The 27,452-nt window shown below is 42.8% G+C and overlaps 1 protein-coding gene across 3 annotated transcripts in view; it reads right to left on the reverse strand.

Moving 5' to 3' along the window:
* TENM2 (teneurin transmembrane protein 2) overlaps positions 1–27,452 on the reverse strand; it is a 941,161-nt gene that overhangs the window by 206,337 nt on the left and 707,372 nt on the right. For 2 of the 3 annotated variants that reach the window (XM_042992783.1, XM_042992777.1), the window contains exon 6: positions 11,641–11,763. The exons of the other annotated variant lie outside the window; for it this stretch is intronic. In XM_042992783.1, coding sequence (XP_042848717.1) covers positions 11,641–11,763 — 123 coding nt within the window. The remainder of the gene's footprint in view (positions 1–11,640; positions 11,764–27,452) is intronic. 3 annotated transcript variants of the gene reach the window in all.

The raw sequence follows: 27,452 nt of genomic DNA on the forward strand, positions 1-27,452 counted from the left end.
AAGACAAGACTCATAAATGACCTTGATGCTACTTTCTCCATCTGTAAAATGGAGAGGTGAAATTTTTGGATTTCTGATGGCTTTCCATATCTAAATTATAAAAGAAAAACACAGAATGACTTGAGGGTATGACGTTATTTTTTTTCCTTTTTATTTTTTCTTTTTAAACAAGAGAGGGAATGATTCATTTTTATTTAGCTCAACAGGGGATCAAATAAAAAGTCAGCAAGGGCTTAAAATAAAGCAGGAGAAACAATGGTTGAGATTGTAAGAAGAAATTCTTGACCTCTAGAAAAACAAAACTAGGGAACAGGTTTCTGAGGGAAGTTTGGAAGCTCTCGTCACATAATATTGCTAAGGAAAGAAATAGATAGTAAGTCCCGAGTGGGTCAAACCTTTAGATGGAACTAGATGGTTTATTCCTCAAACATGTTTATGTGGATAATGGACATGGAATACTTCTCTGTAGGGGGAGGAATAATGCATGGTATGGAAGAACAGAGATTCTGGGCGGAGACTGCCCTGGTTCAAATCCTACCTTTGATACTTGCTAAGTGTATCAATTCTCTATGTCTTAGTTCCCACATCTGAATAGTTGGGATACTATTACTTATTTCAGAGGGTTGTTGTGAGGATTTAATGAGTTAATGCATGCAAAGCTCTTAATTTTAGGCGCAACAGAAGTCCTAAATAAAAATTAGCTACCATTACTATTATTATCAATAAGGCTCTCAGCCTGGAGTGTTGTTGATTTTGCTGAAATAATGGCATGTCCAGGGGGAAATACTTGTTATTATCCATTAATCAGAAGCTCTAATTATTATAATTTGAAAACTAATTTGTATGTAAAAATGCTGCTTTTGGCAGACTTCCCCCTCCCCCACATTAGGGTCTTTGGGGGGAAGGGATATGATAAAAAGGACCCAGTAAGGAAGAGGTGTAATAAAAAAGACCCCTGGGGAAGAATAGTTTAGGGGCCTCTGATAGAAACCAAAAATAAACCCAGCAATCACAGTGTGGCAACAAGTTAAAGAAATTCATTTAAAATAAAAAAAGAATTTTAAAGAAATTATTCATCTTTAAACTTAATAAGATGGGCTTTCCTTCATGTCTGTTGGGCTTTCAGGGGTTGCTGGGTTAATGACAGGATATGAAAAAGAAGCAGGAAATCAGCACCCACGAGCCTGCTAATCTACTGTTGAAACCTAAACGGATTTTGATAATGTCAAGCCCAATGAGGATGTAAGAGATTCACAAGGGAGCCAGCTGCCAGAGAATGGTTGCTCTGGAGGAATTCAGACAAGGAGCCTCAGGGGCTTGGTTTGTACAGCAGTGGGAGCCCTGTTCTTTTACTAGACCCAACTTCAGGACACCACCTTCTGTAAATTAGCTGCTACCATCAGCGAGTACAGGCTGCCTTTTCAGTATTCACACCTCCTCCTAGGATTTCATATGCTCCCCTTCTTCATTTCCAATCCACTAAAGGAGGAAGTACATTGGGTGATGAAGTACAGGTTTTGCAGCCAGACACAGTGGGTTTAAATTCTGTCTCTGGTTCTTCCTTGCTGTGGACCTCTAGCAATTTGCTTAACCTCTCTGGGTCTCCATTCTTCTTTATAGTAACTATCTCATAGGGTGGGAGTAACAAATGGAAGTGTACAAAGGGCTTTGTACAGAGCCTGGCACATAATAATAGCAAAATATATGCTAGTTAGCTTCATTTAATTAAATAAAAAAATTAAGAGCTATATGGGAAAGCACCTGGCTTTCTTTTTAGAGTAAAGGATTTTCCTTTTTTAAAAATTTATTTATTTTGAGAGAGAGAGAGAGAGAGAGAGAGAGAAGAGAGAGACAGAGAGAGAGAATGAATGAATGAATGTGTGTGCATGTGAGCAGAGTATCTTATGGGAAGGGGCAGAGAGAGAGGGAGAGAGAATCCTAAGCAGGTCATCCTGGAGCCTGTTGCGGGGCTCGATCTCAGAACTGTGAGATCATGACCTGAACCCAAATCAAGAGTCAGACAGTAAACCAACTGACCACCTAGGGGCCCCTAGAGTAAAAGATTTTCTAAAAGAAAAAGAAAAAAAAAACATTGCATGGATATGTGATATATATGCTTATGTATATGTGTATATCTATGTTTATATATTTGTATATCTACCAATCAAGAGACAGTGTCTAATTCTTCTGGAATAGACTTAACTATGGGAACAAGTGTAAAATTGTTGGTTGGGATCTGTTCCCACTACTGATTTTTGGTGGGACTTTCCAGAGCTGGTATGATTACTTTATTGATAAACCTGTTTTACTGAGTAGCCCTGAAATGAAGGTCCAGGTCAGCTGCACCTTCACACTGATGCTGTCTTTTCCTTTACACCCAGCCTTCACTCCTACCAACAAATAAGTAGACTCTTTCTCTGAGTGTTCATAGCATTTACACTTAAGTCTACTGCAGGGTCCAGCACCTGTTGTTAGGTCCTATAATTGATTTTGCTTGCCTTCGTAAGTCTCTCATATTAGACACTGTACTCCCTGAGGTCAGATAGAGGTGCAAATGCATCTTTGGGTTCTATATGGTTTGCACCTGGCAAACCATGGATGATTTATAAATGCTTGCTGAACTGAATCAAGTTTTACCTGCCCAGCTGCTGGGGTGTTTTAACATAACCCCTGTGACCACCAGATAAAAATGAGTGCCTTAAAGTAGATTTACTTTGAAAAGTTGCATGTAAACTGACTCCCCCCCTCCCCCAGTAAAACCAAAAGCTTGAAAGCTTTATGGAGAAATTTACTATTTAAAGGAACCTTCACTGAAAACCCTCTTCAAAAATCATGAATAAACTCTTAATGTACCTTTTGTATAAAACCTTATAGATAAATAAGCAAACCAGGGAGACTGGAATATGGTGGAAAGGTTGTTAGATAACAACCAAAAGCGAAGGGTCTTATTCCTGATATTTAACCTTGGACCTTTTGTGGAAAGAAACAGGGGTGTAAATGAACTGTTTGTTTGAACTCCCTCCTTGCTACTAAGGCGCTGACTAGTTTGAGGCAGTTCTAGCTCTCAAAGTCTCAGGGTCTTTATCTACATGAGAGAGGTTTGGACTCAGAGTATCATATGGGACATTACACTGTAGTCTACTGTGTTCTAACAGAGAGAGCTAGGGGGTGAGGAGGGGTGAGTCATCTCTGGATATATGCTACAAAGAGTGTGTGTGGTGTGTGGGGTGTGTGTGTGTGTGTGTGTGTGTGGTCCGTAGGAGGGAGGAGAGGTTATCCGATTTCACTTTTAACAAATTCAATTCGTTTAACATAAGTTACAATTACTATTAAAAGCTAGTGACTACTTTCAAAGTAAATTCTCCAGATAATGGCAACTGAATTCTGCTTTTGCAAAGTGGAGTTTTCAATACTTTTATATAAAAAAATCTTCATTTTGAAATAATTTCAGATTTACAGTAACATTTTTAGAAAACAGTACAAAGAATTCCTGCATATCATTCACCCAGATTCCATAAATTTAATACATATTTGTTCTATCATTCTTTCTTTTCTCTGTTTTTTTCCTGAAGAATGGAGAATAAGTTACAGATAGGTTGTTCCTTTTACCTCTTGATTCTTCTATGTGTTTTTCCTAAAAACAAAGGCATTCTTTTTCAGAGCCACTGTACAATTATTAAAAACAGTAAATTGATACAATGTATTTCTAACTTAAATATCTGATTCAAATTTGCCAGTTGTTACACAACATTCTTTGTAACAGAGGAAAAAAAAAACTTTTCTACATAATTAAAAAACATCTTTAAATTGAGTGTGCAGGGGCGCCTGGGTGGCTTAGTCGGTTAAGCGTCCCACTTCAGCTCAGGTCATGATCTCACAGTCCGTGAGTTCGAGTCCCGCGTCGGGCTCTGTGCTGAAAGCTCAGAGCCTGGAGCCTGTTTCGGATTCTGTGTGTCCCTGTCTCTCTGACCTGCCCCCATTCATGCTCTGTCTCTCTCTGTCTCAAAAATAAAACGTTAAAAAAATAAAATAAATTGAGTGTGCAAAACTTCTGTAATGTTAAAAACAATAAGAAAGGAAAAAATGTTATGCAGACATTGCCTTGAAAGACATAAATAGGAAAGCTGTCATTTGTAAACTGCTGAAGCCAGTGTGGGGAACGGTCTCAGTAGCTCTGTTCCTAGAGGTCAAATCCCTGGGCTGGTGTCCAACAGGAGTGAAGATCTGTGCTGCTCCTGAAGGTCAAGGAGGCCAGCACCCTGAGTCAGGCTCCCAGTCCCACCAAGGAGGACCTAAATCTGGGCTCCCCCTGGCCCTGCTTGTGTTCTAGGACCCCAACATGGCTAATTCCTAATGGGGTGCCACTGAGAGACAGACAACAAGGAAGCAAAGTAATCACACTTTCTATCCTTTACTGAGAAGATCTGAGACCTCAGGAGGCATGTTGGACAGTGAAGCTGTCAGCCCTGGGTTTGAATCCCAGCTCTGACAACCACTAGCTGTTGTCTTTGGGCTAACCACTCCCTTTTTCTGGGTTTGTCTACTCATCTGTATAATGGGGTGGTTTCTGAGGATTAACCAGGGTAACATATGTAGTACCCAATCTGTGGCACTTCTACATCTTTCTACCCAGGTGTTGTGCTACCCAAACACAGCCATAACTATTTTCCCCAGATTTAGAGTATAAATTTATGATGGTATAGTTAAAATATAGGCTGCCCAGCATAGGTACAATGAACTAGTGTAGGTAACAATGAGATAAAGGGCCACAGGGTGGGATAGGACTCAGTGAAGCAGGAAGTCATTTTCTAGAGCAGCTGAAATCAATATTCAATGAGTGATCAATATGTCTATAGATAAGGAGGGACCAGTCACGTGAAGGAAGGTGCTAAAAGCAGAAAAAACAAAGTCACAAGATCGAGTTCCAAATTGCCCATGTTGCTGTATACTCTAGCTGCTTTTCAGGTAGACAACTTTCTGGAGCCTACTTTAGCAAAAAGCTGCCAGATTTTATTTAACAATGACTAACAAGTGTCCCAAGCAATGTTGTGGAGATCATTCATTCACACTTGACGCAACAAATATTTGTCAAGCATCTACTATAGCGCTAGGTAACTTTTGCTCAACATCAAACGTTGGGATGCATATCATACCCCCAGTATCCCTCATCCAGGCAGCAGGGCAAGGTCCCAGGGACTCAATGTGGGCTTCAATTGGTGGCATCAGGAGAAGATTTAAACAGCCATCCCATAATCATTCAGTGAAAGACTGGCCACCACCCTTGGGTTCTGGGTAGTGACTGAGCATCGTGTCCTGCAAGGAGCACTGAGTCCCACCCACATTTCCCTGAGCTGCGGCTTCTATGTCAAACTTTCCTCCCTATCTATGAGATGCAGGACCAAAAGTGGAGATGATGATCATTTTGCCCTAAAAAGCAGATGCTTCATGATGGTTATGGCTGATTCATCTCCAGCTTAAAGATGAGATTTCTTGGATTTTTGAGGCAACACTCTAAATGATCAATTTTATAGGATAGTCCACCTCTATAACTCCACGGAAGAGTGCTCATGTAAATGTGAAGCTATTGCCTATTTCAGAAACACATACCTAAAATTCCAACCAGTTAAATAAGACTGATGTCAAGCAAAACGACAGCCTTCCATAGCCACATTAGGAGCTAATCATTTCAGAAAATGTTGCCATAATTCATTTATGGAAACAGCGAGACTATTCCCCAAACAAGTGATAACGGGAATGGACTCATAGTCATAGCCGGGAAATGAAACCTCATATTAATACTTCCTAAACTTAACCGAACTCCAGAGGCACCTCAGCATAAATCTGCCTTACAGATTATTCTGCCTCACATATTTTTATCTATTGCAAATAAAGTTGAATTCAGATTATTGCTTCAGTCATTACACCTCGTTTCCATTTATTTGGGAATCAGGACAACCATCTGAAGCTTCTGTTTAACCAAGAGATAGGCAAAGAGATTCTCCTAAGGACATTAGATTCACTGCCTTACACTACAGCTCCTCTGAATCAGCCCATCAGCCTTCACCCTGCTGCTGGCTGGCTATTCTTCAGGAATAGATTTCTATCCTCAGTGTTCACTGCTCCCATGATGTATTCACAACATCACACAGCAATAATGATTTTTATAAAATCCTTCAGCAGTTGGGACTACATGTGGCCTTTACATCTTTTGAAACCCAATTTGTCACCTTAGGTAAAAATGGCCAACTCTTTGCCACTAGGGGAATTAACAGACATTTATTTATCTGACCATTCAGGTGAGCATGATTCTGCATTAATATGTAGTTCAGTTTATTAGTGTTATTTATAGCAGCTAAAATTTACTGAGTGGTTACTGCTGGCCATGCCATCTCCTGATATGTTTGTGACTTTTCTGGTTTTCAGATTAGAGAACCATGAAAATACAGTGACTTGCTTAAGGTCACACAGCTCTTAAGTGGTAGAACTGGGATCCAAAATACGAACGCTTCCAGAACCCACATTTCTAATCACCCCGTTGGCTGCTTTTCGGACACTGGCCTAAGTACAAGACATACAAAGAGGTGTGTATCCAAACAGGTGGCAGGGACCACCCTCTGGATGTACAAGTCAACTCTGAAAGAGAAACGTGCCAGCACAAGTGAGGATAAATGCACTAGGGAGGGAAATAGATTATCTTGCTATTAATACCCATGTCAACCCACAATGATGTCAGGTACAACAGAAATTATACAACTTAGAACGGGGTTGTGGGTAGCAATCAGAAGCTAAAATCAGCAATATGAAGTGCGTAAGCAGTACTCACATGTAACAAAGGGAGAATAAGATGGCCTCCAAACTGAGAGGAGTTGTTACATTGGTATGTAGGCTATTGGTATATTTGCCAGTAGACGTGCAGTATTGTAATGGTTGGCTCAAACATAACCACCCCTTGCCCTTCTGGGAACTTCACTGACTTTGAAAAAGCCCCATGTAGAGAAGTGATCATTTTGAAACCCTGGGCTGTGTTCATTGAGAGGCTGACAAGAGCCAGAGGAAGAATTACCAACCTCCCTGCTAATCTGGCTCCTAGTACCATGCATTAAGCCAACTAGTAAAAATCATTATGAAGTTTTTGCTGAAAGGGCAAGTGTAGAAAAACATGTTTCTAAACAGAATAACAGTCTTTGCCATTTTTTTCCAACTTGCATACCATCTGGAAATTCTGATTTTTTTTTTTTTCAAAGGGTAGGAAAGAAATGTGCTCCAGGCACAAATAAATGTTTACAGCTGAGTTATAAACCGAGAATGGTGGGGCTTAAAACAGACAGTCTGGCAGTGATGGAACTCAAGCTGCAGTGAGACAAATAATGCTGTGGGGAACGGGCCAGCTTGTTTTGCACATTGGCCCTTGTGAATGGGAAGTCTTGCTTCCCACTGACCTCATCAAGCAAATGTTTGGGAAGAAGTCTCCACATCTGGGTTGGTTCTAATTCTTAGAAGGCAAAGGGAAAAGATGAAGCAGAACGACTCTCTATCTTGACATTCTGAAGGCAGCCTTCACCTTTGGAAACTACAATACCTCATAAGAAGTGTCAGCCCGTGGATGCTTGTTAAATGGAGTAACTGAGAGATGGCATGATGATGTCAGTGACAACTAATATTCCCGGATCTCTTATTAACTGCCTGATGCCACACACCATGTTTTACAAGCACTGTCTCCTTTATACTGGATGCCAAGTGTGAGGAGTTCCATTTTATGGATGAGGAATTGGTGGCTGAGGGAGGACAAATGACCTGCTTATGTTCAAGCAGCTAAGTGATGGAGCTGACAGTTGTAACCAGCTGGACCAACTCTAGAGTCATATGTTACACAGAATCTGTCGATGCAGTGTTACCCAAAATATGCCCAACCCTTGGTCAAGACGGAAAGGCTGATCTATTGGGAGTTTGGTCTCTTCTGCCTCATCTCCTATAATTTATAGTTGCAGAACAGTCCAATGAGAGCAGACATAGGTTTGCAAATGATACAGAGTAGTAGGCAAACTTCCATAATGGGTCAGGTAACAAATATTTTATGCTTTAGTGGGCCATCTCATCTCTGTTGCATCTACTCAGCTCCATTGTTGTAGTGCAAAAGCAGCCATAGGCAATGAATGAATATGGCTGTGCTCCAATAAAACTTTATTTGCAAAAACACATGGCTGGCCTGATTTGGTTCATGAGATGTTATTTGCTGACCTCTGATATAGAGGACACCTTGACTTTAAAATGAGTGATAGGTTTTGAGAATGATCCATGAAATTCTACTTGGGAGTTTATTCTTTCTTAAGATCAGTGCACAAATTGGCTACATGTGATGTGCCCTTTAAAAGCTCTTGTATTCTTTGCCTCTGGGCCTAGCCAATCAAACTGGATTCCCTTATGTTATCTGACCAGGTCAGAACACTGTATTGAATCTTCGTTCTCAAGGCTTATCTAATCCCAGATCTATAGAAAAAGTGCTCTGTGCTCTTGTAATGAAGATGTATGAGTTCATTCCTTTTAACATAGAAATACACTCGAGATGGTGAGTGATTCTGGCAGTCTGTGGGCTCCCTTTTCTTGATGTGAAACCCAACAACCAAACCAACCACATTAAGGTTTAATTGAAAGAGAGAATGGAGAAAAAATAAACCATGAACAACAACAAATGGAAAAGGGAAGACAAAGCCCAAAGAACATACTCTCCTAACTAATTAATCAAGTGCTTTGTTTCCACTAACATATCAGAGAGTGTAGGCTGCCCTGTCTATTAGACTCCTTTCCAAATCTGAGCAATGTAAACACTCCTAAAGACCAAGTAATGAAATCTCTATCGATGTGCCATCTTAGATGGAACTCACATACCCTTGTTTTGCTTACATTTTAATTTGCTTCTGCTGGATACTTACCCAGTAATTGCTTAATAAGATTAACCTCCCTGGCAATGTGTGGTGTATCTTGATTAAAACATTATTGGAGTGAAGGATTATCGTATACCACAAAAAAATGGAGGGGGTGTTATTTAATTTACTTATTGCCAATATATCTTGATTGTCTCTTTGAAACACTGGAAAACTAGTCGATGGGAATTGATTCAGGTTATCTAAATGTATAGAATTGGGGAGTGGGGAGGAGGGAGGTCACTAGGTAAAGAAATTGAAACCTGAGGTTCACTTTTTCAAAAAGACATAGGTGGCTGTGAGAAAGCCAAAATCTTTCTAGTTATTTTTTTAGACCAAACTTTACAGCAGCTTGAGAGATCTGCTGTCTTCGGTCATAAGAAGAGTACTCTTTGGTGTTCAGAAAGGAGATGTTCCCAGTTTTCGTTCAGCTTTATTTTAAATTCTCGCACTTTTTCATGAGAGTCCTATTGACAGAATTCATTGGACAACAATTTGGCAACCATTTTACTATCTTGTAAACTCATTTGGAAAATAACTGGTGATGTTACAGGACTTAAAAAGGCATGTTGCATCTGAGGGGGAAAATTCTGGTCTTTCCAAAGGCACTGTGGAAAGTGTTTCTTCATTTAATTGAGAGACACTGTACTCTTAGTTAGGACTTGTTCTCTTCAGGGAATCTTCAGTTCTGCTGATATGGGATGTTCAGGTGGGGGTGGGAGTTGGAAACAAAACTTAATCACAAATGCGCAGAGTGGCTGACCTTAACTTATGGAAGTTAGTGCCAATCTGTGAGTCTCTTCGGTAAAGGATGCTATTTAAGAAGCATTTGCATGTAACTTCAGAATGTATACATACCAAATATATACCTGTGCCCCATGAGCGAATATGCATATTCACTTTCAAATGTGTGTTCTGCATTCTTCTCAAGGGGCAGGGTGCTGCTGACTTGTGGATTAAAGGGAGCTTAGGGATCAGAAGCAGCAGAGACCCCCTAAAGCGTTTCTCCAAGAGCAGCACCATGGACCTCTTGGGCAGGATCATTCTTCGCTGTAGGGGCTGTCCTTTGACTTAACCGCATCTCAGCCTCTCTCTGCTAAATGCCAGTTGCACCTCCTCTAACTGTGACAACCAAAGAAGTCTTCAGACACTTGCCCAATGTCCCCTGGGGGCCAAAAATGCCCCACAGAGAAACACTGTCATAAAGGAAACAGGAGCTGTGGATGATGTCAAATACTGGAGGGAATGGACTACACATCAGAGACCAACAAATCTGGCTTCAGGCTTTTTGGTCAGTTAAGGCAGAACATGATCCGTTAAGGCAAGATATACTTTCCATTTTTAGATCTAGTTTTAGTTACCTGATAATGGAAAGCATATAATTTCATCCTCAGATAAAACTTTTTCATGCTTACTTAAAGGTAATTTAGTGTTATGATTAGGACGGATGAATAGAGCGATTCTTGAAGATGGGATACAAAGAAAGACAAAAAAGTTACACTCGATGCCATTAGGACAACTCCAGGGAGAATAATTTAAGCAACATTAACATCTCAGTATGACTAACGTGCATCTCTAAGGGAAGATGAATTCTGGAATCTTCTCTGTGGGAAATGATGGTGCTGAGGAATACCCCAACTTGCCCAAAGATGCACAGAGCACAGACTTGAGTTTAAGTCTGTACCTGCCTATGTGTTTGACTGGGGAAAGTTTCCAAAACACCCTGGGCCTCGGTTTCCCTGAGATGATACCCTTCCTTTTACAGCTGTTGAAATTAGGCAATGCTTAGCTTGGTGCACACCAGGTGTCCAGTAAACGTTATTTCCTTTCTTGTCTCTGAACTATCTCTGTGGGGTATTTTAAGAAACATGAGGGTAAACTGTGCTAGGTAAACTGTTCTGATGTGCTAGGAGCAGAGTGGAAGTGTCTGTGTTTGGAGAAGCCCTTCCACACCATCTCTCCTGTTTGTGATTTCCATCCTGACTCAAGCACACCCCACAGTCTGCCATCGGTTGCTGTTGTTTTTTTTAATTGCCCCCTGTCTCTACCTCCTCACAGTCCTGTTTTTTCTCTTCCTTCTTAGCACCTTGTTAGCACCTATTTTTTTTTTTTTTCCTGCAAGAATACAGTTGCCTGATTGCTTCAATAAACATCTCCATTGTCCCCTTTGCTGTTCTGAGGAGAGAGCTTTGTTCCCTGAGTTGTCAAAACTCTGTTCTATTCTCTCCCAAAGCAGAACAGCTCAGAGTCTTTCTCTTTCCTGCCAGGCAGCCCTTCCTCCCTGGGGAGGCTGCCTCTCTCCTCTGGGGAGTGGGCTCTGGTCTAGCGGCACACGCAGCCTGCTGCTCTCGGCTTTCTTGATTAGGCAGGACTTTCTCCTGCTGCTGCTGCTGCCTCTCCAGCTGCTGCTGTTGCTGCTGCTTCTGCTCGGGCCTCGGGAGGCTTTCAAGTGGCTCCAGATAGCAGAGGTATGCACATTGGTCTGGGAAGGCGGGGTGCCAACTCTCAGTGGCTCCAGCCAAACGCAGCTAACAGACAGGAACAGCAAACAGATTTTAACAGGGGCACCTACAAAAGGCAATGGATTTGCGCCGCCCCCCCCAATTTCTTTTCCTTTTTGTGTACCTTCCAATATTTGGATTAGAAAACCTAAACCGGTTGGCGGGAGCTCTGAATTTCCCTGTGACCTCAAGAGGGCAAGCAGCAGCTGTAACCTCACCTTTGCCTCCAGATGGCATTGTTGCCACATCATCGCTTCCTGGTAGGCCGGTCCTTATCCCATTGTTAAAGGTGTGTCCATCTGCCGGCTGCAGTTGCCAATTGAGTCCCAGCAGATGCATTGCTGCAGGAGAGACAAAGTAATGAAAATATGAATAGATAATTCAGCAATGCAAATGTCAAGGGGGGAGGGCCAGGTGCCTCTTCCAAGCAATTGCCTTTTAAGGAAGCTGCACTTCAAAAAACAAAAAAAACCAAAAACAACATCAACAAAAACCCCCCAGCTTACCCCAGGCCTCAGGGATTAGCTAAATACAGAAAGGGAGGAGATCCGGGTGATTAGGTCTCCTCTCCCTGTGCTGCTGTTCACCACCTTTGGTGAGAGGATCCCCAAGGTGGGGAGAAGAGGAGGGGGAATCAGAGTTCAGGCCTCTCTACCATGGAGGAGAAAATGTCCCTCTGGAATCGCTGTAAAGAATACTGCTCCATCACATCCAACCTCTCCCACACTGTGGATGCAGCTGTTTTTAGACTGAGGGTCCAAGGGCGTTGACAAGGATAATTTCCCCCAAACTACTCAGAACAGTCAGTGTCAAAACAAGGCTCCCCAGATGGGATGGTCTGCTGCTGAGACTGTAGTTGCACTAAAACAGCAATGCAGCAAGTATTGCCCACAGCTGGACTGGCCCCCGTAAGCTCACCATTCTAGTTCAAGCTCTCAAACTGCCTTTCCTTTCCACCTCTCTTCCTGCTAAGTGGGTACCTTTCAGCCCACTGTAGAAAAAGCTCAGGGGTGGTTGCAGAATGGGGTCCTTTCACAAAAATACTATGATGATTCCCTCTCACACCCTGCACCCGCACCCACGCTTTCCCACGGGGACAGAGGGAGCTGGAGTGCCAAGGTGCTATCTTTGCTAATGAGACAAACATGTTTGTAGGACTCTTGCTTTATTTCCACGTGTACCGCAAACCTTCAACACAAACTTCCTTCCTTCCCTCCTGTCTTTCTTGTCACCCTGTGCCAGCTCACCACTTCCCAGGTGGTTTCTCAAGCTCAAATCACCCCATCTTCCATGGTTCTGGGGGAGTTGTTTTTGCTATGTGGAATGAAAGGCAAATCCCAAACACCTGTATTCTTTCAAAGTCCCCATCTAAGAAATGCTTCATTTGCAGATAAATAAGGAGTACACTCCCCTGCATACTGCCCACTCAAACAATAACCACACTGTGTCTGTCTGGCATTTCAACCGGACATAGGTTGATGCTGTTGCTAGGGTTCCAGCGCTGCAGGAGAGAAAGGGCTGTTGACAGGGAAAGGTTCGGGGCATGATGTGGGATGGGAGAAACAATTAACCACAGGAAACGCAATTAACAATGCTTAGGAAATTGTTCACACGGCAATTAATTCTGCATGCCTACCACCACTTAAAGTCAGGCTGCATTCTATTAAGGTTAAAAACCTATCTTCAAACAATACAGCTCAGATTGATGGCCGCAGATTAATGTGCCAAGGTGTCCCTGTGTGTATATCTGCTTTTTTATTTTATTTTTTTGCATACTTCCCCGTTTCAGAGCCATGTTTTTTTTCCCCCTATACATTACTTTGAAGTGTAAGGCAACTCTTTGAGATGATAAATACTAATAAGAATAAGTGACATTTACTATACACTTTCTGTCAAGGTAACGCCTAATTTTCTCCTGCAGTTTATCCGTTATATGTAGGTCACTCACTTGAAGAGACCGGATTCTATTGCCTCAAATAATGACATATTTTCACTGTACAGAGGTCAGGAAATGAGAACTAATCGTGGCTGCTTCGAGATAACGATAGCTTCTGATTTGTAATTACCAGGTGAAAGGGAGCCAAGGAATTAGCTATTTTAAAATGATTCCCTTTTTTTTTTTTTTTTTAAATGTCGCTCTTGGGTCTTGGGACTTGCCTTGAGCCTGCTTGTTGCTGCAGTGGAGGTGTGGTTCCCTCATGAAGGGTCTCCCTGCGTTTTAAGATAGACACAGACCAGTACTGCAGGTGCAGCTGGGCTCAGGCCTAACAAAGCTTTGAGTTTCTCATCTAGAGAAGGAAGCTGTGGGTCTATCAGGCAAGAATGACAATCTGCCCAACGCCCCATCAGTGTGAATCTCTTTTCAAAGCTGTTCCCCTCTTTGCAAACCCAGTCTTGGCACTCCAAGATGAGGAACATACTGCAACCGTCAACTTCAACTTCGAGAGAACAGCAAGCAGACAATACCCTAATCTTCTTGTGCATAAGGAGGGGATTCATGAAACTAAGTTCTGTTTGCAGAAATGCTCACCCCTCCCTTTTTGTTTCGGGTTACATAGCATCTTTTTATTAAAAAAAAAAAAAAGAAAAGTATTCTGAAAACAAGAAGATGAGAGATGGGGTGAGAAGGGTTAGGGTCAGAGGAGACAAGTAACTGCTCAGACAACTCCCAGAAGTGAAAAGGAAATAAGAAAGTGAGATGGAGACAGGCAAAGGGGAAGAGCCAAATCTGCTGAGTGTAAGCTCTGTCATCCCAGCAGAAGCGAGGCAAAAAAATGAAACTCAAGTTTGGGCATATTTTCTGTTGTTGAACTGAACGTTAAGCAAATAAGTGAGAATTATATCAGGGGTATAACCACCTTCTTTTGTTTTTTGGGAGGGACGCTGAAATAGGCTTTTGTTTGTACTTTTTTTTTTTTTTTTTTTTTTTTCCTTGGTCAGCTATTCCTTCTCTCTTACTTGAGTAAGAAAATGAGAGTATCTTTCTGGCCTATGGGGATGGACTAAAGTGTCCTTAGGATAAAGAAGACCCAGGAGAGCTGTGAAGTAAATGAGTTTCCTGACTAATGAGAACTCTATTTCTTATTCTGCTACTGATTTGCTATATGGCTGGGGCTGAGAAATCCGTGTCTCCATCAATCTCTCCCTTCACCTTCTGAAAATATTTCCCTTTACAGGTAGAATAATGGCTGCTGAGGGCTTGAGAGAGGTCAAGTGTCCACAACACCCTCGAAGATCTAGCAGAATGTCTTGAATATAGAAGGCATTCCATCCATAAATGTTTACCAGAATAGATAATGACACATGGAGTTAGATATGAGGGGCTGGATTGTAGGACATTATACTCTCACAAATCAAAAATATCTAATAGAGAGGCGTGAAGGGTGGACTACAACAGTGCTGGCAGCAATAGGGACAAGACTACAAAGAGAAGCTATTTTGGGTACTAGTGTTATCAGTACCTGCTGCCAGTCCTTGAACCCCTTCTATGGCCAGCACTTTAGGAGCCATTCTACAGATATTACCTTAAGATGTATGACTCACATCTCTGGTTGGTACTATCCCCATCCCCATTTCATAGACAAAGAAACTACTGACTATGAAGTTTGATCACTGGGGATTTCACAATCAGAGGAAGATAACAGTGGAAGTGGTTATCTGCTTCATATTTCATAGTGATTTGGGTACAAATTCTGGTTTGCAATGGGATCTCAGCAAACCTAGTCTTTTGCTCGAAACTCATGATAATCTCACTGTGGTTGACGAATGACCATTTTCCATATTCAGCACCTCTTCCTGAAGGGGTGATATCTCCTGTCTTGTTGAATTCAGATATGGCCACATGACCTGGCAGCACACACTTTGCATACCTTTTTTCCTTCTGCCACATGGTCAACTTGGGTCTTGAGGAACGATAACATGGCTCAGAGCCACGGCTGACAGGTGGGAGAATACAGAATGAATGAATGAATAAACTGTTACTGTTATAAACTGCTGAGACTTTGGGGTTCTTTGTTTTAACAGCATGTCTGAGACTTCCCTAACTGATAGGTTCGCTTACAGCAGCCCCAACTCTCCCATGGGGCATACGTTCTAAGACTTGCCCTGCTGGTGGATGCCTTAAACTGCAGAATAGTACTGAACCCTATGTACACTATGCTTTTTCCTGTACATATATGCCTATGATAAAGTTAAACTTATAAATAAGGCACAGTAAGAGATTACAACAATGACTAATAATAAAATAGAATAATTATAAAAATATACTCTAATAAAATTTATGTGAACGTGGTCTCCCTCTTTCTCAAAGTATCTTCATCTTGTGATGCTGTGAGACAATAAAATGTCTATGTGATAAGATGAAGTGAGGTGAATAATGCAGGCATTGTGACCACAGTGTTAGGCTCTTGCTGACCATCTGACCATATGTCAGAAGGAGGATGGTCTGCTTACTGCGGTTGACCACGGGTAACTGAGCCTCAGAAGGCAAAACTGAAGATAAGGGGAGCTGCCATGTAAGTAAACTAAGATACTCCATTTTTATACAACAGGTCTCTGTGCATTCCTTAAAGTTATTTATTTATTGAGTCAGGATCCTTTCTAAAACCCAGCCAGGAAAAGTTAGGACTACTACATACTTAAGGTCACCAACCACAAAAATAGCTCTTTAAATATTATGTCATAGTATATCCAGCTGTGATGCACTCTAATTTGGACTTAGAAAGTCTCAAGACTTTGTGTGAACACTGGCATCATCAACTTACATTTTCTCCAACAAGACGTCCTGGATGCAGTGGGGTGGTCCCCTCTCTCACTTTCCACAAATGCTCTAGCAGCTCATCCCAAAAGGTCCTGTTCAGACCATCCTAGGGTCAGAAGTGAAATGAGTTTGGGAGGTCCTCTCCCTAATGTGACTCACCCCTGTCGGCAGCCAAAATGCACAATTTATCATGACTTGACAGGCTCTGCTCCAGGGAGACCCTCAGATGGAACAGTGGGCTCCATGGGTCAGCAAGGATGGAACAGGGAAAGGTTCCAAGTGGAAGTTCATGTAATCCAGGTGGCAGCTGGGAAATCAGCCACTAAAAACACAATAAGCAGCCAAACTCTGAATGTATCTCCCTGGCTAATTGGAGAAAACTTTCACCAAGAGCTGAAAGTGAACCAAAGCAGGATGAATAGACCACACACAGATTCCAGATTTCAGCAAGAATAATCAACAGACCTACTTGGAGTTAGGGTGATAGTTCCTTAGCGGAGTTGCCTGTTTTTGTGTCACATGGGCTCTAAAAGAAATACTCAGAGGTAATCAAGTGAAGATTAAGGGAGAGGGGTTGGTTGCAGGTAACAGAATTCCCCAGCAACTGCAAGGACAGGAGATGTAGGCCTTGAAAAGTGGCAGCATGGAATGGGGGTTGTCTGAAATAGTAATTAGGGTATGTGTGGGTCCTGCTGGGTGCCACTTAGAACCTTCCATGTTCATTGGCTGGCAGAGGATCAACCTGACAAGAGAGTCAATCAATATGTCAGCAGCGCTTCTCAGAGAGCTGCTCAGCCCCTGCTTGTCAAGGAGGGCAAACACGGGGGCCACGGATGCTCTGTGTTTGCTGAGCAGGCCTCCAGGAGCAGGGGGTATCTTTAAAGATCAGCCTTGTCGATACATAACCGGAGGAAGAGATTGGGCTTTCCCTTTGAAAATGGAAGGCTTGAGGCCAAGCAGAGCTTAGGAAGTGGGAGGAGGGAGGCTTGCCTGCTGGGTCTTATAGCTCAGCATGCGGTCAGATTCACAAGGGCCTTAGAGATGATGGCAAAGCTCCTTCAGAGACCAGGTAGGCTGGGACTCCCTGCCCCTCCCCCCCCCCCCCAACTGCATCAGCCAATTTAGTCAACAATGCCAGGACTCCTGTGGGAAGTGTAGCCAATTCCCCAAGTGCCACTGCTGAGAGGAGAGAACCACAGCAGAATAATCAGGGCTCAAATGCACAAACACTAACCCTGAACTTGCACAGGAAATCTGCAAAGGCACTTTTGTAAGCTGTAGTCAAAATTAACACATGCAGATGAGCCTGCTCCATGAGGATGTTGACAATTAACAATTATTTTGGCAATGCACCAGGTACTGGGCTAATTATGTTAACTGCATCATTTTATTCATCACTTATCATTCAGCAAATATTTATGGAGCACCTACTGTGTGTTAGGTGTGTTCTAGGCTCCAGGAATAAAGAAGTTGACAGAAGGAGTTCCTTGCTCTCATGGAACTTACATTCTAGCGGGATACATAGAAACTAAACACACACAAATGAAAAGTGGAGGATGAATAGGGTTGGAGATGCCAGGGCCTGGGGGTGAGTAATTCAGTTTTTTGTTCAGATGTAGACCAGTCAAGGATGGTGTCCGATAGGTAACATTTGAGCCAAAGCCCAAAGGGAGTGAAAAAGCAATTCATGCTGACATATGGGGGAGCTTTGAGGTTGGAGTGGGGTCAGTGGGAGAAGAGAGTGCAAGGTGGTGGGGAAGGTGGGTGGTAGGGAGTGGGTGCCCTTGGAGAGACTTCGCCATGTATTTAAGTGAGATGAGATGAACACCGCAAGATTCTAAAGAGTGTGAAAATCTACTTATTTCCATTCTCACTCAGTGACATGGTAATGTAGTCTACCTCTTCTAGATAAGGAAATTGAAGCTTAGGGAGGTTAAGTCACACGCCTAAGATCACACAGCCAGTAACCAGTCACCAGGAAGTCTGGAAGTTAAACCCAGACACATTTAACTGCAGAGTCAGAGCTCTCAACCCCCATACTGCCCTGCTACTGACTTACTCAACAGTCCTCAATAGAGGCCATCAGGCCCCTAATTCTCTAAGTGAACCGCTACTTAGTCAAGACTGAACAGGGCAATGGGCTACAGAATTACTTACTAAATACTGTCAAGGCTCACTCAGCAACAGACACCTCCCTTTGTAGGCAGTGGTTAGTCCTCTGATAAATCTGTCCTTGGTCAGCGACCAGCTTGCTACTTAACTGAAAGGAATCGCGATTGTCAATAGAAAATAAATCTGTTTGGCAACCTCAGTTCTCAGTCAGGCAGGCTAGCAATCTATATGCTTGGTGACTTTTTCCTTGGTCAGTTTGCTTGTCATCCTTTGGGGACCTTGAATACGGTGCCTTTTCCTCAGAGAGGAGGGGGCCCACTGCAGTGGATTAATGGTATCCTTTTTAGGAACACTGTCGTGCCTAAATTACCTTCTGCCTAAAAGAAGAGATACAAACAAAGCCATGTGGGATAACATTCACAGAAGTGCCTTAAGTCTTAAAGGAGTTTAAAAAATTTAAATATAAAGGAGTTAAAAAAAATCCCTTTCAAACTGCCTTGGTGGAATTATTTCTCTTATTCCACCCCTCCCCCTGCCCCCACTGTATTGCAATACACTGAATGGAATGAATTTTCAAAGCACTGCAGGGAAGTTATGCCCACAAATCCCTTTACTAGTAATGGGATTTGTGTACCTATCTCCCAAGAATGCTCTGAAAAGTTACTTGTCTGTGTCTAACTTCCAGCTTGCAGCTTCCAAAATGGTTGCAAAGTTTCTGGCCCAGGAATGACACAGAAGAGGAAGAATCAGGCCCAGATAGGATACCAGAATCCTGACAGGACCAGCGGAAATGAGAGGGGGCTTTGGAGAAATGCACCTGAATTCACACCTCTATCTGCACTCTCTTATCTTCCAGCCATGATGCTAAAACAGGGATTTTGTCTCTGCCTTCCTAATGCTTGTCCCTTGCAAAAGCAGGGAGGCTTTCTGTCCCCTCCTGCACGTCTGCCAAGAGAACAAGGTGACAGTTGCGTGAGGCAGCTCTGAGACCAGGGAGCAGCGTGTTCTGGAGACAAGAAGAATCCACATGGAGGGAACCAGCACATTAATCTATTTTCATGACAGGCTCAGGATAGTATACAGCAAGTGGGAAGTCGTATGAGATTAATCAATTCCTGTGTTTGGAGGAAACAAATGGGACCCCTTGCAGCTTCAGGATGCATGGGGCCCCCAAGCTGGTGTAACTCCTACCCCTCGAGTCCCCTTACACCTGCCACTGTGCGCTGCAGGTGGTAACTCTGGACACTGTGGGGGTGTGGTGTCTGGTGTGCTCAGGTGACCTCTAACAAGGCCCTTTGCTCTCAGCATCACCAGGTGGATCAATATGTAAGACAGACACACATGCTCACAGCTACTGTCTTTTCCTCGTGCACAGTCTCCAGGAACGTACCCTGGAGGATTGGCGATGCTGGCCAGGCGTCCCATTGTCCACTGAGCCAGCTTATCCTCAGGCAGATAAACACATGCCTGGAGCCATTCGCCACACAGGGTATCATTTCCCACCCAGACGACTCCTTTCCTGCCGCTATTTTTCCCAGGAAAGAAATAAAATAAAAGCCTTTCTTTCTCTAAGAAAGGACCCATGTGATCAACATACCTTTAGAGAATGATAATATCAGTAGGTTTTATTCAGCAAATAAATCATGGTCTCGGATTTTAAGAGCTTTTGTGATAGCAAAACACATCCCCGCAATCCACACGCATACACCTAAACGCATCTTTCTTCTCCCTCAGAAGCTTGTCATTCAGTGTTGACAACCCAAACAATATTTGTCTTTCTTTAAAGAACAGCACCCGGCAGCCCTGTTAAAGAGGGGGCCGGTCCACAAGACTACTTACTACAAAGGAAAGGTGATGCAGGCTGCACGCGGCATGCGACCACCAGACTCATAGGAAGCAGACATTATGAATGTTTTAGAGGATAAGATGTCATATTGATTGGTAGATGTGCAGTGTATGCTGGAACAAAGGGGGGGAACTCTCCCGTGGAAAGTCGGCTTTGCAAGAAGCCATGGTGAGGGACGTCAGGGAGGTGGCAGTTGGGGCACTGGCCATATTCCTAGGGCACGTTTCTTCCCTCGGCTGCAGTAAATGAAGAAATGAAGGATCTGGTCTTGCTTCCCTTCTGAGTCCCAGGCACCCCCCTCCCCCAATCAAACTGCTTCCAATGAACCCTCTGATCGAACTGTGGAGGCTACAGTCAAGCAGCCGAAAACGAATAGCAAAGCCAGGGGTGCCTTAGGAATGGGGTGAAGGAGGAACCATCCCCCTATCCTGGGTCTTTGAGACTCATTCCTATCAGGGTTTAAATCCCCGTTCCACTACTCATAAGCAGATGACCTTGTGCAAACTAATTGACCTCTCTGAGCTTCACTTTTCTTAGCTAGAAGAAAAAGTTAGCATTTTTATAAAGTACTGACTCAGTGCCTAACATTGTGTTAAGAGCTTTATACGCATTATCTTATTTACCCTTTACAAGAAGTCTAAAGTAGGTACGATTATTCTTTCCATTTTACAGATGAGAGATGGGAGGCAGTATTGGAAATTTACCCATACAGACACGGCTGCTAGGTGGGGCAGGTGTTTATAGAACCAAGTGTGCACTTTTGGCCACAAAGGGAAGAGGGTGATCAAACTGACCTTACGATGTGGTGTTAGTATAAAGGAGGCAGGAATCCATGAGTATCGAACACAGAGAAGGCATTCAAGAAATGTGTCTTACTTTCTGCTGTATCTTGGGTCATTTTGCCATTACAACGAGACCCATTGTAACTAATGTTTAATTGAGCTCTTGATGTGTGCCAGGCGCAAATTTTATCAAGTGTGTATAATATTTTCCCATTTTGCAGATGAAGACATTGAGGCTCAGAGAGCTGGAGTAACATGCAGCTGCTAAGTGGTAGAAAGGTGTGACTTGAACCTGGGCCATGACACCTAACACCTGAGCATCGCATCATTCCAGCTCACAGCAGGACAAATATCAGCTCCAGGCACCAGGAAAGACTGGGGATGTTTATTCATCTAGATATTCTTCCCGCATTTGCCTAATCCCCTTTCTGAGAAACCTCTTTGGCTTTCTTTTCTGCATTATATCAGAACGGCAGAGCCACCCAGCTCAAAGGTCATCTGGTCTGGTTCTTGTATAGATACTGACCTTGAGCCTCACGTAGGTGAAATGACTTGCCCAAGGTCATGATGACCAATGACTAGCTAAGCCAGGATTTGAAGCTTGGTCTCCTAACTTTTTGTCTGGTGCTCTCTCTACGGTCCTCTTCCATCTCCTTAAAGAACAAAGGATTCTGAGGCCTACGTGCAATGCAATGCCTTATCAGAGAACATGAGGGGACCTCAGCGAAGCCTCCTTCTCTCAGCCATTTAAGATTTTTATTACTACTATTTGCAAGGTAAGGGATGAGCAAAAATAACCTGTTTATAAACTAGTCAACAAAATGGGTATCATGATCCTTCCCAATCCTAACTTCATTACATCGGGTTTCTATGACAAATTGCTTCTACTGCAGGAGCTCATTCACAACAAGAACTAAAATCACCATTTTTCTAATTCTACCTGGTCCAAGGATGCCATGGTCGATACAGACATGGCTCCCTCCTGCACAGAAACTGGGCAATATTTCAGGAGTGAGGAATGAGTTAGAGAAATAAGGATGCTGAGCAAATCCTGCATGTAATTCTCATGTCAATTTGGTCATTTGTTCAGCAAAGCCAAATTAGGCACACGGGGAGACTGCTAGTGTTCTTTTCAATGTTTAATTTCTGACATGGTTCTCTCAAGGATTTTTTTTTTCTGACTCAGAAATAAAAAATCTTGTATGAGCAAATTGGGCTTGATCTTTCTCTTAACTGGTTTTTAGTTAAGTGGATTTTACATGCCTAACCTGAAACATTTTAGAGTTGATTCTAATGGAAAGAAACATTGCATTAAAAAATTAGTTCTTTCTCTCAGAGCCTGATGACACAGGAGGAAATAAAAACCCAGAAATCCGGTAGTCCTGGTCCTCTGATATGTTTAACATAACAGGGTCAGCTTCTTACTGAGAGAAAGATTATCTGGTAGAAGAAAAAAAGGATACTTTGTTTTTGGAATTCAAGCCACCTGTATTGTAAAAGAAGAACTACATTTTCATCTTCAATTAGATAAATGACACAATTAGACTTATTTTGAGTTTGTGACAATTTACTTAATAGAACTAATTTCAGGGGTTTTATGTGACACTCAAGTCCCACACATTTCTTTCCTGCTAAAGGTACACATTTCTCTCAACAGGTAGCAACATGGTAACTACTGTGGCACTTTTGGCTTATACAAAGCACTGTGATGACAGCAGAAAGACACTCCACATTGTTCATTATTAACCGCCCTCCCCTCTTTGGCTTGTGCTCCACTCCTCCCCCCGCCCCCAAACAATCTCTAAAAGATCCCAATTCTGGTATAATCCAATTCACCTCCAGGTGGGGGTTGGTGTCTCCTCTGATCCCAGCCAGGGAAGAGAGATTCTCCCTGTCCTGCATGTTCCGAGCTCAAGAAAGGTGAACCTGTTTGTGAAATCCCCCCACTCGTTTTTTACTACTTAGTTCTTTTAGACTTAAGTTTCTAAATTGTGTCCCTTCTGGTCTTATCTGGTTTCAGCTAATCTTTACTTTAATACAGGACACTAATGAGGTAGGTATTTTATTATCCCTATTTGTCAGATAAAGCAACTGAGGCTTGTTGCAGATACAGAACACGCCCAAGGTGGAGCGTTGCCAGTTGTTGTTTTTAAAACTGTTAAATCTGGCATCCCAATCCCATAGTTAGGACTAATTCTCAGAGACCTCACTGTCCTTCTGCAGCCCCAGGAATAACCTCCTAACTAGTGTCCCCAGATCCTCTGAGCTTCGCTCCAGAACTGTCAGAAAGAAATGCCCAGGGGAACCAGAGTTGGGTCTAACCTCTGAACTTCTCTGGTTCTCTACCCAGAATGTTATTTGCATTCTGCTTCTGGTCCAACAGAAACAGAATGCAAGCCACATATGTCATTTAAAATTTTCTAGTAATCACATTAGTAAGTAAAAACAAATTTAATACTATGTTTTTTAACCCTATATCCAAAATATTATCAGTTCAGTATGCATTCAACATAACAACCGTTAATGAGGTATTATACACTTTTTTTTGCACTATGTCTCCCAAATCTGGTGTTTTACCCTTAGAGCTTATCTCAATACAGACGCTAAATTTTCAGTGGTTAAAGTGAAACATGGTCCTTCCAAAATAATAAAAGTATATTAAATAGATAAATGTTTTCTACTGCTTCAGTTTTAAAATTTAAATTAATTACAGTGAAAATAAAGTGAAAGATCAGTTCTTTAGTCACACTGACCAAGTTTCAACTACTCAGTAGCCATATGTGGCTGCTAGACAGAGTAGTTCTAGACTACTGTGGCTTTGCAGGGTTCTCCTAGGCTCCTCTCCTCTGTGCTCACAGGATATTTTGTACCCACATCTATCACAGCATTTATGGCCTTATTTTGTCTGTGTTTATCTTTGAGAGAGAGAAAGAGAGACAGAAAGAGAGAGAGAGAGAGAGAGAGAGAGAGAGAGAGAGAGAGTGTGTGTATGTGTGTGCCAGGTGGGGTGGGAATGACACAGAGTAAGGGGGCAGAGGATCCCAAGCAGGCTCTGTGATGACAGCAGAGAGCCCAGTGCGGGGCTTGAACTCACGAACCATGAGATCATGACCTGAGCTGGTTGGATGCTCAACCGACTGAGCCACTCAGGCCCTCAGCATTTATGACTTTAAATGGTAATTACTTACTTACTGATCATCCTACCTGCTCCCTGCTGGGAGCACCTTCATGGGCGAGAGTGAGTCTTCATCTCCTTTTTTTGGAATTTGCCCCAGCAAGTGGCATCAGGCCTAAACACAATGGCATTCAATAAATATTTTCTAAATGAAAGAATGGTTTGGAATTGAGTTTAAAAACTCCTAATTAGTTGGGTCTTATGGTGTGCCAGGCTAAGAGCAATAACGGTAATAGTAATAAGCGATTTGTATGGAATTCTGACGTTGTGCCAGGTTCTCAATTCCTACCTGCTCTAGAGACATTTCTCTTGATCACTATCCCCTGCCTCCAGGCACCTTTGAGGGCGGAACCATTATTCCCATTTTCCAGATGAGAAAAAGGAGGCTTAGAGAGATTAAATAATGTGCCCACTCCCACACAGCTGCTAAGTGCCAGAGCCAGACATGTGCAGAAGCATCTTCACCCCTTGGCAGGGCTTCCCTCACCTCAGTCTTCAATGACCATGGTCATGACTTTTACTAAAGCCGAGAGCCACTTGTACTGGCACATCCTTGCCACATTTAAAAAGCAGTCCCCCTTTTTAAAACTCTAATCCATTCAGCCTCATCCCAAAATAGTATCTGTGAAATAAAACGCTTGCTGTATTAGTTATAAGGCTTTGTGATACATTCAAGTAAACATAACTATTGAAGTAAAACAGCAAGGCCACATACCACACAAGGTCATACCCTGTAGGTTCTACCAGTGGTATGCCTACCATACTTGGGGAAATGTGAACTTGTAACTTCTGTCTTTCTGTCCCCATAGGCCAAGCATTATTTCTGTGTTTTCTGTCCTCAGTGGCAGTCTAACAAGGGAGGAGCAGTAGAGGAACAGGCTGGAAGGAAGGTTTCCCCATGCCTACCTCATATTTCTAGTATAAAAGCAAAACACAAGACCTAACCTCCCACCCCTCCACCTTGTGGGTTTTTCTTCACTTCTTCAGGGCCAGAGGACAAACACTGCTTCAGGGAGGCTACATCCATGGAATCAGTCCTTCCTGCTGAGGATTTCCTATCTTATGCTAGGTAATGCCAAGAGAGTCTGGAGTCTGTTAGAATCCAAGAGCCCCATCCTCCCCACCTGCCTTTTCCCCAGCCCTGTGGGGGAGGGGCTCCATAGTCCATACCACCACAGTTGTGTTCTTGGGCATTGCAATTTCTACTTATTTCATAAATTCACCAGCAATCATTATACCTCAGATACTGCAAACCCTAAATGCAATTTTCAGTAAGAATAACAGCCTACACTAATATAGTGCTGACTGTATGCTAGCCACTGTTCTAAAAACTTTAAATATGTAGACATGAAATTGTCATTTCTGATAGATCAACTGTGATAGAATATCAGTAGTTTTACATGGTCCATCTTAAATAAATTAATCACTTAATACAACAGCTCTAAAGACAAATACTTTTATTATACCCATTTAGAGCTGAAGAAAGTATGGGAGAGAGATTAAGTAACTTGCTCAAGGTCATTCTGTCAATAACAGTAGAGTGGGGCTTTGAACTTGGGGACTCTGGCTCAGAGCTCTGAACTCCAATGCTTTCTGCCACTTACAGTACAAGTATCATAAAAAGAATGCTGTCTTGTACCTAAAGGCTGGAGTCTGTATTTCAGACATATTGGGTAAAGCATACTTAAAAAAATTTTTTTTAACATTTATTTATTATTTAGAGACAGGGGAGAGGCAGAGAGAAGGGGAGACACAGAATCCAAAGCAGGCTCCATGCTCTGAGCTGTCAGCACAGAGCCCAACATGGGGCTTGAACTCACAAACTGCAAGATAATGACCTGAGCTGAAATTGGATGTAAGCATCCAACTGAGCCACCCAGACGCCCCTTGGATAAAACATACTTTTGCGGAAACAACAGAACATGGTAGTTAGAGTAGCTTTGGAATCAGACAGACCTGGCTTCAAATCCAGGTCTAGGCCCTGGACCTTAGTATCTGTGAGGCTCTGGGAAAGTGTGCTTTTTAATTTTTGATCTTGTGGACCCTCAGTTCCCTGATCTGCAAAGTGGGGGTGTTAAAAGTCCCTAGTTCACAGTGGGGTTGCCACGCTAAATGAAACAAGGCAGGCAAAGCACTTAGCTCAGCTTGACACAGCGTGAAGAGCTCAGCCAGCAACAGTTGTGCCATGGACTGGTCAGAAATAACATTGTTCGCCTGGAAAAAGGTATCTTTCAGATTCCAAACAGCTAGGTTTCAAGCAAGTAGTCCATTCCTAAATTGGAGATGGCCTGCCTTCTGAATGAAAACTACAGAATCCTGTGCAGGAAAACTGGAATCATGTCCTCCAGACTCATTTTACAGAAGAGGTTACAGAGACCTAGAGGGGTTAAGTACCTCGGCAGGGAGGCCAGGCATCATTTTTGAGAACCACAGATCCCTGATCTCATTCGCTTCCACCTTACTGCACTGACTTGAAGCTGTCCTTCTGGAGTGATGCTTTAAAGAGGAGTCTCAGACCTGCTGACCTGAATCACATATTTCATGCACATGTGGTATCATTGGCAGCACTAAGCAGCGTTTGGGAGGTGCAGTTGGGGTAGGAATGGGAATTCTTAATGATTTCCACCAACCTTCTCCAAAGCAACCACAAATATACAGCTTCTAAGTAAAACCTGTGTGTTTCCTATGCAAATGTAGCTTCAAGAAAAGGCCTCAAGCCTCCCTTTCTCTACTCGGATCGCCACCTCAAATCCTCTCCTATGTTAATATTTTGGAGAACCGCTGCATAAAAACACATTAAATGGCAATATTTTCTGAATTTAACCTGATATCTGCAAATTCAGGGTGCTCATGTGATGAGCCGTAACAGGACAAAGGCTTGTGTCGTGTGGGAGAGCTCTGTTAATAAGCATTTCCTAATCTGCTATTCTGTGCCTGGTGCTGAGCTAGGCTCTGGGGGTGCAGGGATGACTAAGACAAAGCTGTCCTCAAAAAACTTAGTCCTGGCCAGTCCTGACCAGCAGAATCGGAATTCTTTGAGAATTTATTAGAAATGCAAATTATTGGGCCTCATTCCAGACCAGCAAATCAGAAACTCCAGCAGGTGCGGGACCCAGGTATCTGTGGATTGAGGGACCTGTGGGTGTTTCTGATGAACTCTCAGGCCTGTGACCCACTGGAAGTGTGTGAAGCAAGGCTGATGGCAATTAGGGAAAGGTAACATGAAGGGAAGGAACAAGCTCCCCTTGTCTGTTTCCAGGAAGGTGGAGAAGGTGAGAGAGCCCCAAACCCTCCCTCCAGGTGCACTAGGTCTCTGCCTACAGGGGCAGGATGTCAGAAACAGTCTGGAAGAAGCA

This window comes from Panthera tigris, chromosome A1 (assembly GCF_018350195.1).
Source record: "Panthera tigris isolate Pti1 chromosome A1, P.tigris_Pti1_mat1.1, whole genome shotgun sequence".
Taxonomy (NCBI): Eukaryota; Metazoa; Chordata; class Mammalia; order Carnivora; family Felidae; genus Panthera; species Panthera tigris.